General features: G+C 40.5%; 1 protein-coding gene across 1 annotated transcript in view; it reads right to left on the reverse strand.

Annotated features, from left to right (window-relative positions):
• The window catches only part of DHTKD1 (dehydrogenase E1 and transketolase domain containing 1), a 51,617-nt gene that overhangs the window by 20,311 nt on the left and 16,905 nt on the right, over nucleotides 1–14,401 (reverse strand). Inside the window, exons 3-8 of the mRNA XM_072825831.1 lie at nucleotides 11,912–12,123; nucleotides 10,933–11,127; nucleotides 8,635–8,904; nucleotides 4,895–5,066; nucleotides 3,685–3,883; nucleotides 743–1,055 (exon numbers count right to left, since the gene is read on the reverse strand). Of these exons, the coding sequence (XP_072681932.1) occupies nucleotides 743–1,055; nucleotides 3,685–3,883; nucleotides 4,895–5,066; nucleotides 8,635–8,904; nucleotides 10,933–11,127; nucleotides 11,912–12,123 (1,361 nt within the window). The remainder of the gene's footprint in view (nucleotides 1–742; nucleotides 1,056–3,684; nucleotides 3,884–4,894; nucleotides 5,067–8,634; nucleotides 8,905–10,932; nucleotides 11,128–11,911; nucleotides 12,124–14,401) is intronic.

Genomic DNA, 14,401 nt, shown 5'->3' on the forward strand with positions numbered 1-14,401 from the left:
GCCCATGCAAACCAAAACTTCAATATATTTAATATGAGGGGCGCGTGGGTGGCTCAGTCAGTTGAGCATCTGCCTTTGGCTCGGGTCATGATCACAGGGTCCTGAGATCAGGCCCCATGTCGGGCTCCCTGCTCAGTGGGGACTCTGCTTCTCCCTCTCCTCTCCACTCATGCTATCTCTGTCTCTCTCTCTCAAATAAATAAATAAAATCTTAAAGAAAAAAAAAGCTATTATATTTAACATGAGACAATATGTAAAACTGCAACGTGTATTAGGGTCTAAATGGTTGCCTTTGGAGATGTGCGTGTTGATTTTTATTTATTTTTGTTTATGCTACCCCTCCCCCCAAAAAGCATTTTCTGCTCACTGGTCAGAAAAATCAAAACAGGCATTCCAGTACAGCTGTATTTTGGATGATATACATGTAGTACATGTGAATGTCATGCATTAAACATGTATGAATAAATAAAAGGAGGAAAATGAGAAATAGGCAAAATCTGAATGGAGTATCAGTACCAAAACATGTATGTGTGTATGAAGGGAAGAAGAAAGAATGGAGGAAAAGTGGACAAGTCCAAGTTAGATGACTATCAGTACCAAAACACCCCTAGGATCAGTTCCCAGAACCTAGTGACATACAATAAGTGATTGTCAAAATCATTAGCCAACTGAAAAGACAGATCAAGGCCAATTTCTTTGCTGTGCAAGACAAACAATAGCCAGAAATTTTAATGCTCCCTACCTGAACGTACATCTTCAAAAGGTGACTGTGCATCTGGAGTTCCTCTGGCACCTCCACAGACTTCCTGCCAATAAACCGCAGGAGATCGAGGGGCACACCCGTGTTCCACGTGGTGATGCAAGCTTGTGGCTGGACCAGGCCCTGCCAGTGCGCCTGCAGGTTGGTGGCCGGGGGGTTGTAGTGGTCTATGTGAGTTAAATGATCATTTAACTTTGCATAGTAGGAGGCTTTGATTTCTGACACCTCTTCTGGGGTCATGAGTCCATTGGCAATCAGGTGCTCTGCATAGGTGTCTGGGATGCTCTTTCGGGCTCTGGCCAAGAAACAGGGGAGAAAAGTCAATCTGATTTGTAAAAATCAAAGAGTGACAGATACAGTCATTGTCAAAGGTATTACAGAGCATCATCACTATAAACAAGGCAAGTGGGGGGTGCCCGGGTGGCTCAGTGGTTGAGCATCTGCCCTTGGCTCAGGTCATGATCCCGGTGTCCTGGGATCCAGTCCCACATCAGGGTTCCTGCACGGAGCCTGCTTCTCCCTCTGCCAATGTCTCTGTCTGTGTCTCTTATGAATAAATAAATAAAATATTGGGCAGCCCGGGTGGCTCAGCGGTTTAGCGCCGCCTTCAGCCCAGGGCATGATCCTGGAGACCAGGAATCGAGTCCCACGTCGGGCTCCCTGCATGGAGCCTGCTTTCCCCTCTGTCTGTGTCTCTGCCTCTCTCTCTCTCTCTCTCTCTCTCTGTCATGAATAAATAAATAATACCTCTAAAAATAAATAAATAAATAAATAAATAAATCAATAAATAAATAAATAAATAAATCTTAAAAAAAGGCACACAGGACATGTCAGGAACTAGAAAGAGGGAGTGGTTGCACAACATTGTGAATGTACTAAAAGCCTCTGAATTGTTCACTTCAACACAATCCATTTCATGTTATGGAATTCTCACTCCAATACCTTTTTGTTTTAAGAATTTATTTATTTATTTAATTATTCATTCATTCATTCATTCATTCATTCAAGAGCCTCACAAGCAGATGGGGCAGGCAGAGGGAGAAACAGACTCCCCGCTGAGCAGGGGGCCCGATGTGGGGCTCAATCCCAGGACCCTAAGATTATGACCTGAGCTGAAGGCAGACATTTAACTGACTGAGCCACCCAGGTGCCCCTACCTCACTTTTTTTTAAGGCAATAGTGAGTAATAACCTCTTGCAAACAATAACAAAAAAACAAATTCATCTTTTTAAGCTTTCATCTACATCAAGGCAGAAGTAATTAGTAGAGTTTCCCTATAAATTGACACATTCTGGACAGTTATTCTTTATAAGACTAACCTACATTGTCTACCCACCCCTTTATTTCAAAAAGTATTGAACTCAAAGTTACCAACATCTATTTCAGGTGGCTTTAGTAATCCAGTTACTATAATAATCAGTACCTCAGTTTAATAACAATAATAAGGCCACTCTACGTTCACGGAATACTTTAAACTACAAAGTTTGCTCACATACTTTATTGTATTTAGTCCTGACAAGAGTGAGAAGTAAGCCAGATATTTATTTATTTTTTTAATGAGGCCCTGAGCCACATCAGGCCACTCAGCAGCTGAATTCAAACAGAACTCAGGGATGCCTGGGTGGCTTAGTGGTTGAGTGTCTGCCTGTGGCTCAGGTTGTGATTCCGGGGTTGGGAATTGGGTACCACAGGCCGGGGCTCCTCGCAGGGAGGCTACTTCTCCTTTTTCCTGTGTTTCTGCTTCTCTCTCTGTGTCTCTCATGAATAAATAAGTAAAAGCTTTAAAAAACAAAAAACAGAGAACCCAGATTTATTCTTCCAAAAGCAGTTCACTACCTGTATCCAGAAAGACCTGTAAAATGTCACCCAATTTATTTTTCTGCTTCCATTTATATCTATGAGGAAATAAAGTGGGGAAGGGGCTCTGTTGTACTTTCTAGTATCAAGAAAGGAAATTCCCAAGTAATATATTCCTCTCTGTCACATTAACCCTCTGCCCCAGCACTGTCCAATAGAAATGTAGCCTGAGCCAATGTGTAGTTAAAACTTTCTTGGGGTCCCTGGGTGGCGCAGCGGTTTGGCGCCTGCCTTTGGCCCAGGGCGCGATCCTGGAGACCTGGGATCGAATCCCACGTCGGGCTCCCGGTACATGGAGCCTGCTTCTCCCTCTGCCTATGTCTCTGCCTCTCTCTCTCTCTCTCTGACGATCATAAATAATAAATAAAAATTTATAAAAAAAAAAAAACTTTCTTAGTGGTCATCTGAGTAAAGGTTTAAAAAAAACAGGTGGAATTAATTTTAGTAACATTGATTCAACTCAATATATGCAAAATATGGTCACTTCAATACTTTATCAACATTAAAAATAACTATTGAGATAGTTTACATTCTTTTTGTCAGAGGGAGTCTTTGGAATCTGGTGTGTATATTACACTTACAGGCCATCTCCAGGAGGACTGGCCACATTTCAAGTGTTCAGTAGCCATGTATGGTGGTGGCTTTCATATTGGACAGCATGTTTCTCAAGATTCCTTACAATCCATCATGTTACCTCTTGCCAAGGCACCGAGTAAGTCCTGGAGGACCGGTTTTCGGTCCTGTCAAGGGCATAACAAGTAGCTTTGGGTTTTGGGCTTAGTCTCCTACTACCTTAGTCTCCCATCTGCAAATGAGGTTGGTAAATGGCCTTCGTTCATTCATTGAGCAAACGTGTAGAGTTTGAAGAATATGAGGAGCTCTCCTAGGACCCATAGTATGACCATACCAGTTTGGTCAAGACTCTTCCAGTTTTAGCACTGAAAGTTCTGTGTGCTAGGCCACCCAGGGAGTTGGTCACCCTACCTCAGAGTGTCTAATAAAAATAGTAAAAATAATGTGAGCACTATGGGGGCAAGGGGACCTTCAACAAATGTCTATAGTTGTACCTGATGATTTTATACATGACTGGGTTGGTGAAGAAGGGCTCGTCCAGCTCGTTGTGGCCCCACTGCCTATAGCATAACAAATCAACAATCACATCCTTCCGGAACTGGCGCTGGTATTCAAAAGCCAGTTGTGTGGCACGGACCACTTCCTCTGGGCTATCTCCATTGACATGGATGATGGCGCAGCCCACAAGCTTCCCTGAGGCAGAGAAGACAGATGAAACCAGCCAGCTAACCCCAAGCGACATTAGCCCACCTCCAAGTCCTATTGCCTGTGTGGGGAGGCAGCCCACATACTCAGAGGTGGTTTGGCTGGGTTGTTAAGAACCCATAATTTGGAGTCCAGGTGACAGGAAAGAGGTCATGTCCCAGCTCTGCGACTTACTCTGTGACCTTGGTAAACTTAGGAATCTCAGTTTTCTTATCTATAAAACTGGAATAATAGCTCCTACCTATTAGTGATGTAAAGCATACATGAGTTAACAAAAAAAGTCCTAGAATGTGCTTCTGGTATCTCTAACAAACTAATCACAAAAATTTCAAATAGATAGGGACCTCTGGCTGGCTCAGTTGGAGGAGCATGTGACTCCTGATCTTGGGGTCATGAGTTTGAGCCTCACATCAGGTACAGAGTGTGCTTAAAAACAAATGAACTTTAAAAGAAAATTCACATAGAGAGCCCAAAAGGCATCCAAGCCAGGGTCTGGGTACAACTATTCCTACCAACTAATAGTTTTTGTAACTCTGTGAACTGGGTAATGGGTAAAAAAGCCCTGCCTTTGTCTTAAAACTGCCAATTTCCAAGGTAAAACAAGTCAACTTTGCTTCATCACATCTGATTTTTTAACCAAGACCACTTAGCCAAATTCACTTACTGAACATATCCTTCTTGACTAAGGTCTTGGGTACCCCAGGTCTGAATCTCCTAAAGACAAGTACCCTGGTATAGTACCAACTGTGTTGATCTTTGGTTTTCACCAGATCACTCAACTGGGTACTTGGGCCATTTGAGATGACACCTTCTCAGTTCCATTCTTGTCTTATTTCCTTGGGTTCAAAGATCACACTCACACTTTTAAAGGAATATTAATAACACTGTTGGTAACTACTGACCATAGCTGATCCAAAATTTAAAATGGGATAACCAGCAAGATTCACTCTTCCGAGTGAACTAGATGTTGATCTAGGGCTGCCTCCCTATTTTACATACCGATATCACTGCAGTATAAGGAAGACCTTCCTCTTTCTGCAGGAGTGGTATAACCCAGCTGGTTATTGACAATCAGATGGACACTCCCACCAATTCTGAAATGTGGGAGATTAGACAGCGTAAATGTTTCGGGGACAATCCCCTGACCACAGAAAGAAGCATCACCGTGAACCTAAATCATGGAGGAGAAAACGAGAAAATGAACTCATAAGGGGTGTAGAAATTTATGTTCCCAATTTGGAATAAATTGTTTTCCAATAGTAACAGGAATAAAAAACAACCATGCTCTCTCTCCCTGCTCCCCTGCCCTCCCCAAATTCTGCTGGTTCTGTATAGGATTTTCTAGAATGATTAGGTTGACCTCAAGCAGGTTTCAAAGCCTTTCTCCTCTTGTGGCCACCAGGTTATTTACTCTACCTATCCCCAAATTGTCACTCACACCCATCACTTCTGATATACCCATCAACATTCTAGAACACACAGCAGCACCGCAGAAGGAAGGGCTATTGGAGGTACGGAAGGAAAATCAGCTCCAGTACAATTTTCATGAAAACAGCCTGCAAGACATGAGGAAGAGTGCACAGCTTTGAACCCTCTCTCTTCCTCAATCATCCTGCCCCTGAAAAGTCTGTGTGCAGCTTGCATCGCCTGGTCCCCACTAGGTGTGCTGGCCACCGCTGTGAACTTTATTAAAGAGGATGATGTGACAGCAAAGAGAGGAGGCAGGGAGGAAAATTTATCACAGGTAAGTGAGAGGATGCTTTGAGGAACCAACAAAATACTACCACACAACATCCAGAACATTTGAAGTCTGTTAGATCACAATATTATCACAAAACCTGACAGACAGAAAGTGGTAGAGAAAAGACGAAATCTTTTTTAGGAAAGTTAAAAGCAAATAATAAATGAATGGTAGATCTTGGAAGATCTTAGAAGAAGGTAGGAGTTCTACTGACTTCAGGCTAAAAGGCAATTACCTGTCAAACCAACAAAATCCTATACACCTTAAATTTATGTAATGTTGTCAAATATACTGCAGTAAAAAGTAAATTAGATAAAAAACTATTATCATAAACAGTCAAAATGCTGGATTAAAGAAGAAAATGATCTGAGAAGCCCTAACAAGATAACCATTGTGACTCTAACAATAACAGAAGACCTAAATATGAGTGAAGAAGGAATACTTTGAGTAGATTTGTTAAAAGGACATTGAAAATATCTTTAAAATAGTTATTTTTATGTAAATAGAATGTTTTGGCTAAAAAAGGAAGCACTCCTTTGCGTGACATTTCCAGTCCACACCTTCCCTTGGCTAGGAGTCTATAGGTATGAGTCCCATTTTGGAGTATCTATATCTAGTAATAGCCTACCCCTACATTATCTCTACAGCATTAATCCACTCAACAGCCAGGTTGGGGAACCAGATAAGGATGTCACAACTGTTCTTTTCACAGATGAGAAAACCCAGGCTCACTAACAGTGTATATTTCACTTTGGACTAGTCGCTGGGGCTTCTATAATACCTCTGGGGTTTTTTCCTACTTGTTTCTCCACCTCTCCAAGTCTTCCTCCTGGATCAAGGAACTTATGTACACGCTCTCATTTAATTCTCAGAACACTATGAGGAATGTAATGTACTCCCATTGACCTATGAGATACAGAGAATCTAGGCAACAGAACCAAGCACACTAAGCCAGAAAGCAGCAAAGCCAGGATTTGAACTCAAGCCTTCTTGGTTCCATGGTCTTTGTCTTTTCTGCACCATGCTACACTGTAAAGTCCAACCCTTAGCCACAGGGTCCAGGGACTCCTGGCATCTGAACACTCCTCCTTGCTGATGGGATTTCTAGGCGGTAGTGATGTAAGAGTAGTTCAATAAAGCAAGGAAGAGGGAGGGATGTGTGCCTCTTCTGCTCCTTTACAAAAATGTTACAGTAGAGGCATTGATAAGAATATAACACTGGGGAGGGGGGCACCTGGGTGGCTCAGTTGGTTAAGCATCTGACTCTTGATTTTGGCTCACGTCATGATCTCAGGGTTGTGGGATCAAGCCCTGTACCAGGCTCCATGCCCAGCACTGAGTGTGGAGCTTGCTTAAGATTTTCTCTCTCTTCTTCCGCCTCGGGCCCTCCTTGCCCCCCCCCCCCAACACACTCCCTCTCTAAAAAGGAAAAAGAACATAACATCTGGTGTCAACTATACTCAAACAAAAATTTTCCAAAAAAAGAACATAACATCTGTTCATAACTTGCATCATTTTATCATGGTCTTTAGATTCTTGGCACTAGAGCACACATGTGCCATTTGCTAATTTTACTTTCTTCTTAAATCGGAAGAGAAACCACTCCACCATGCCCCATAAAGCTTTTTGGGAGTGAGGGTCCATAAACACACAAATGCTAGGTGAGGTGGAAGCTACTTAGCCAAACACGGTATAAATGACAATCTACTTTCACAGGGTTCAGGACCCAGATAAACAGAAGAAGACAGGCAGAAAAAGTAGCATCCAGAATCTCACCCACCACACTTTTATGGGCTCCAAATTTAGAGTTTTCACAAGAAATCAGAATTGTGTCCTTGAACAAGGCAAGACATGTACAGACACAGCAGGGCAAAATAATTTTGTAACACAAAGTAGACAAAAGAGGGCACTCAATTTCTCGTCACTTTAAAGAAAATGCCATGTCCACCTCTTACTCCTGAAGTCCATGTTAAGACCTGCTTAATGCACTGGGTAAATGCGAGTGACTGAAATATTTTAGAGTAACATGAATTAAGTCAAGTGAAAGGTAAAGAGAATGTTGGCTAACAACATTTCTATTTCAAAATACCATTCTATAGACAAATGCAATGCTGCCTACCAGCTATTTACCTACTATATATTTCTGGTGCATGAAAAATTAACATGAATAAGATACAGCTCTTATTCATGTAGGTAGCCAAATATTTTTCTGCCTTATAGATTTACCTATTCCTCTGGGGTTTAACAACTCAGTTACTGATACTCAGAATTAACTACTGCCCAGTAGTTAAAAGTTCATATTTAAATGAATACTCATAGAAAACCAAAGTGACCCACAGCCCAAACCCCTAGGCTGATGGGTTACAAAAGACTGGGGTGGGCAGGTAAAGGACGCAAGAGCCACACTAATAATTTGTACTTGACGCGTTAATGCCAAAGACCTTTATTTTGTTTTATTATATTTATTTATTTATTTATTTATTTATTTATTTATTTATTTTATTTTTTTTAAGTAGGCTCACACCCAGCATAGAGCCCAATTTGGGCTTGAACTCACAACCCTGAAGTCAAGACCTGAGCTGAGATCAAGAGTTGGATACTTAATCTATGGAGCCACCCAGATGCCCCAAGATCTTTATTATAAAAGAAACAAGCAAGACTTGTTAGATACATGAATACCAGGTAGTTTCCTAGGAGTAATGACATCTGTCCTCTGAAAAGCATCAGGGATACCAGTTGATACCTCCTTAAATAACTCACAACTCAAGAAAACAAAATAAAACAAAACACAGTGAAACCTCAGTAAAGCCAGTTGCTTTGAGACTAGACATCATGTCTGCTGTTAATTTTTAAAAACAAGCCTGGAATCTTCTTTTCCCAAAAGTTCATCTCAATTTCATCTCAAACGACCACCACCTTCTTTAAGAACTACCAGCCTGGGCTTACCTTCCTCCTGGTCTCCCCAACCTCTGGCTTTACTTCCTGAAGCTACAAGTACCTGTAAGCAAATGACTTTGTCCCCAGGCTGAGCCGAACTGTCTGGAGAATAGTCTCCATCCTGTCTAGACTGCTGCCTGCCACGAGTCTTCCCGACAGCCACAGGGTTGACGGCTTCCAGGTGTGAGGGGTTAGGCAGCATGGTCACGTGGAGGGGATGGTGTGCGCCAAAGTCCAGGTCAACCGAGGAGGTCAAGTGAGATAGGACATCTCCCGTGGCTGAAACATTTTCCGGGAATTCACTTAGGCCTCTCATTTTACGGAACATCAGCTATTATGAATAAATATACAAGAAAAAATGTCTTTTTATCACAATGGAGACCAGAGAAGAGGTGGTTAATTTAAATCATACAATTAAAAAAACTTTGACACCTATGTTTGTATAACTATTATCACCATGTATTCTTTAAAAAGAAAGGTACAAACTTCAAACTTTAGAGATCTTCACCATCAAATGAAATACCAACACTTTGAAAAGATCTCAACATGACTAGTTAGACATGTAGATAGTAAGCTAGGTAGTACGATGTAGGATAGTTACCTCTGCCTTGCTACATGCAAAATAATTTTTCTTAAATATACCTGTTAGAATATATTCTCCAAAAGGACTTTTTATGAATCTTGTTAAAGGTAAACAGGAAAGGGGTGCCTGAGTGTCTCAGTTCGTTAAGTGTCTGCCTTTGGTTCAGGTCATGACCCCAGGGTCCTGGGACTGAGCCCTACATCAAGCTCCCTGCTTAAATGAGAAGTCTACTTCTTCTTCTGCCCCTCCCCACCACTCGTGCTCTCTTTCTCTCTCAATTAAACACATAAAATCATTTTTTTAAAGATTGTATTTATTCATGAGAGACACAGAGAGAGAGAGAGACAGAGACATAAGCAGATGGAGAAGCAGGCTCCTTGAGGGGAGCCTGATGCAGGACTTGATCCTAGGACCATGTTCCGAGCCAAAGGCAGACTCTCAACCACTGACCCCCCAGGAGTCCCAATAAAATCTTTTTAAAAAGAAAATGATAGAATAGAACTTAATCCCATTTAGACACAAGATGACACACATCTATTAGTTCAAGTCTCACCTAAAAAATTCTACTGTTCAATTCTCAAAGGACTTCATTTCATTTTCATAGTCTACTTCGAGACATAATGTTACTACCCATCTTAAAAATGCATAAGCAAGAGGAATTATCAAAATTGTTCAAGGTCCTTGGCTAGGTCAAAGCCGGGTCTTAAGCCAAGGTGATTACCAAAAATAGCATGCTATCCTCATTTATCCAAATGGTTTGGATGACCCAAAAGCTGCTTACTGACCTATAGAAGCACACATAATTAGAGTGTGGGTACATCCACGTTGCTCACAAATATGAGCATTTATAATTCAGCACCTTTGAGTCATGTTTTTGTCTGCAATAATTTAGGAATGCAATTTGTGGTTCAGGGATTTCTGTCTGTGTTTAAGCACATGCCTCCACCTGTCAATCGCTTTATTCTGTCGTAGTCTGCCTTTTGGAAAGCATTTGTCTTTGAAAGGTTGATTATCAATTTCTTGGCATCAGAAAAACTGAGGTACGAGTAGTAGTGGTAATGCTTGGCTCTGAGACATGACGTCGTATTATATTTTCTAATGGTTTATGGGTAACACCTCCTTCCATAGGCTCTATTCACTCCATTACCTCTCACAGTCCCTTTAACATTTACAATTACTTTTAATCTCCTGGCCAAGATCAGAAGTGAGGTTTAGTCATACACAGTAGCCACGATCTGATTAAATTCCAAGTCGCTCTGATGTTCCCGGACATAAAATCTGCAGCCTTGACTCTCAAGGCTTTTGAGTTGGATGGAGCAGGGACACCAAAATCCAATTATCTATAAAACCATTCCCGTGGGTGGTCTCCCAGGATAAAAATGCATTAGTAGCTTTAGTACAATATGTTAAGTATAAACCCTGCACATAAATGGAAGGTAGAATGAACTTCTTGGAAGGTAAAATTATAAATAATCGCACAAATCTTAATGTTTGTTTGAACAATTTTTATGAAATCAGGAAAGTGTGCTTCAAAGAGCAGAAGTAATCCATTCATATCATCTGCAAGAAACCAAACTAACCTTTGACTTCCCTGAGAGAAGAAAGGATGCATATAAGAATACACAGAAAAGCAACCCAAACACGAAATCTATCCATCCATTAATTAAGCTACCTCTTGGACCAACAGTACAGATGTTTACTCGCGTTTCTACAAGGAATTATTATCATCGGTTCTATTGTGTCACAGTCAACTGTGCATCAGAGAAAGTATCTTACCTCTGGAGGGAACTGCAGAAGGCCTGTCAATAAATTAAGTCTCCCTCTGTGGGGCATGCCAATAATAACATCCGTTATCCCGCTGTAGGCAGACATTTTCAGCAACTCATGGAAAAAGCCCATCATGCTTTCAGCTCCTTCGCCCCCATACCGCTTCACCGTGGCAAACTTGGTGGCCAAAAAGTGGTCAAACTCCTATGGAACAGCACGGCAGACACATGTGTTGCAGGAAGACAGCCGGCCAAAGTCAGACACACAACGTTTATGTGTGTTGTAGGAAGACCCCACATTACTCCAAGTGGTTATAGTGGTACCCCTTCACGACACACTCCAGAGATGGACAGGGCGTGGCAGGAAAGCTTGGCAAGGACACCAGCAGGAAAGCAGAGAAAATAACATGAGTTGTAGAATAACTAAGCCGCAGAGGAAGCCTCTTAGTATGTGTTCTTCTAAGAAAAAAAATAAAAAGAATGTGTTCGTCTAGAACAAGGGCTGGGCCTGAGATTCTGACCGTCCCAGCCCATGAGTCTGAGAAGAGGGCTCCACAGTACTGTTTCATCAAGGCTACAAACCATCCAACTATCCAAACTACTGGGAATCGTTTTCTTGTCATCTCGATCACAGCCCTGAGAGATTCAATTCCATTAATTTGTACCAAGTGCTGTCATGCATAGTTTTCTTTGATCATTCCAGGTAATAAAAAGAGAAGTAAGATTTTAAGGATTTTGCAATCTTTTAGAGAGTCAATAGGCGAATATATAAAAAACATTTTGACTCTGAAGAGAACCAATAGCTCTGCTGTTTGGCGATCTACTTGTTTCTACTGAGAACAGCGTGGTGTATGTTATATTGTCTGGTGTGTTGAGGCAGTGAGGTAAATGGGGGAGGTAAATGACTTAATTCCCTCTGTTTGAAATTTATGTATCTTTGCAGAAATTGAGTCATCCTATTCCATTGACATTAGCTGGTACTTTTATACCTGAGATTCCAGCATTAGTTTTGACAAATGTTTTCGCTCTTCTGTGGTAAAGGTCTCTTTTTTCAGTTCTTCAAATCTCTTGGCAAACCAGTCTTTCTCCTCCTGGCTCTGAAGTTGGGAGGTTTCAATAGAAATTTGCCCACAGTAGATTTGGTTAAGATAGGCTAAGACTTCCTCAAGAGAGGCCTCCTCCTTCCCCATGTTTAACAATCCTAAAAATGGAGTCAAAGGATCATTTTTAAAAACAACCATGTAATTTATTACAGAACATACCAAAATAATTATTTCAAGTCAGAGCATTTTGTTCTGTATAACTCAGGTCACTATCAATGGCTAGCTAGGTTTTTATAAAGGCAAAACTCAAAATAGAGTCAGAGGCCTAGAAGTAGTCAGAATAGCAGAAGGAATATAAATCTTTCTCCACAAGGACAGAGCCAAGCTGCTTTATGCTAAATTTTGATTCTATTGTAATTTCAAACTAAAAATTGAAACCTGACATTTATCTGCTCTATAGCTACAAATCAGATGTTCTACCTTTATCTGAAATACCTTCCCAAATGTTCAAGTCGTATTAATACCAATAAATTAGTGTCTACTGTTGAACAGTCTTAATGTGACTTAATATTGATAGCAAAGCAACATTTTAAGGTAAAGGGAAATCTACCCAACCCCTGGTCAAAAAAGGGGAAGGTTTTTAATATATCAATAGTTTAGCACAAAATCAATTATCAGTCATTTGCATCAACCTACAACCTGTGTTTAACAAACCAACATTTACCTTATTATTGTTTATGGTTTCTCACAATAAACTTTAGCTCTTTGATACTGATTGACCATTCAAGTTATAGAAATTGCTTTGTGTGTTGCTTAGCTTCTCAGCCTTGCATTTTAATCTATAAAATGAGGGCAGTCAAAGCAACTTACGGGGTGGTTGTTAAGATTAAATAAGATAGGTAATAACCCAATGTCCCCTGATGTAATATAGTCATACAATGGAATATTATTCAGCCACATGGAAGAATAAAGTACAAATTCATGTTACTATTTGGATGAAACTTGGAAACGTTATGCTAGGTGAAAAAAGCTGACCCCAAAGGCCACATACGGTGACTTTATTTACACAGATTGTCAAGAATAGGCAAATCTATAGAAATGGAAAATACCATTAGTGGTTGCCAGGGGCTGGAGAGAGGACAAAATGGGGAGTAACTGCTTACTAGGCACAAGATTTCCTTTTGGGGTGATAAAAATGTTCTGGAACTAACTTGATGGTTGCACAACATTGTTGATGTACTAAGTGTCACTGAATTACATACTTTAAAATGGTTACTGGAGGGTATTATGCTGAGTGAAGTAAGTCAGTCGGAGAAGGACAAACATTATATGTTCTCATTCATGTGGGGAATATAAATAATAGTGAAAGGGAATATAAGGGAAGGGAGAAGAAATGTGTGGGAAATATCAGAAAGGGAGACATAACGTAAAGACTGCTAACTCTGGGAAACGAACTAGGGGTGGTAGAAGGGGAGGAGGGCGGGGGGTGGGAATGATTGGGTGACGGGCACTGGGGGTTATTCTGTATGTTGGTAAATTGAACACCAATAAAAAAAAAAAAAAAAAAACAAAGCCAAAAAATAAATAAAATGGTTAAAGTGGTGGGGTGCCTGGCTGCTCATCAGTCAAGCATGTGACCCCTGACCTCAGGGTTGCGAGTTCAAGCCCCATATTGGGTACAGAAATTACTTAAAATAAAATTTAAAAAATGGTTAAAGTGGCAAAGGTTATGTGTACTTTACCCCAATATTTTCAACAAATTAAAATCATTAAATGTGATAATGCAGAGAAGCATGCAGCTTTATTTCTCACATTTTCTGGTATTCTTATAAACTACATGTATTTCAAATATGCAGACCTATGCTTCTAAAAGAAGAGATATACAAATACGTGGTTAGAGATAAACATAGATTTGTCTGTCCAATAAGCAAGTTTGGAGAATCTACTATATACCATAAGCTGTATTGACACTGAGGGAATAAACATGGCTAAGAAATGGTCTTTTCCAAAAAAAAAAAGAAAAAGAAAAGAAAAGAAATGGTCTTTTCCAGGGCTCCTGGCTGGCTCAGTTGGTAGAGCATGCTGCTTTATGCAACTCTTGATCTCAGGGTTGTGGGTTCAAGCCCCACGTTGTGCCTAGACCTTACTTAGAAAAGAAAATAAAGTCTTTTTCCTAAATGAAATTTAAGCATTACAGAGCAAAATTTATAAACAAGTAATAATTATACTATGTCATATAGAAAGGTAGTTTTTCCTAGCAGTAACAAGGTTGCACTTTCTGATAAGTAACTTCATATTTCTGGTTAATGCTGAATGGAACACTTGAGAATATTTTTAGGATGTCCTTATTCTGACATCATATTAAGTTTTGTATCTGTTTTGGTGGATGTGCTGTTGTTGAGCATTACTCACAGTACCATGAGAGCATAGGTGAGG

The sequence above is a fragment of the Canis lupus genome, chromosome 5 (assembly GCF_048164855.1).
Source record: "Canis lupus baileyi chromosome 5, mCanLup2.hap1, whole genome shotgun sequence".
NCBI classification, from domain to species: Eukaryota; Metazoa; Chordata; class Mammalia; order Carnivora; family Canidae; genus Canis; species Canis lupus.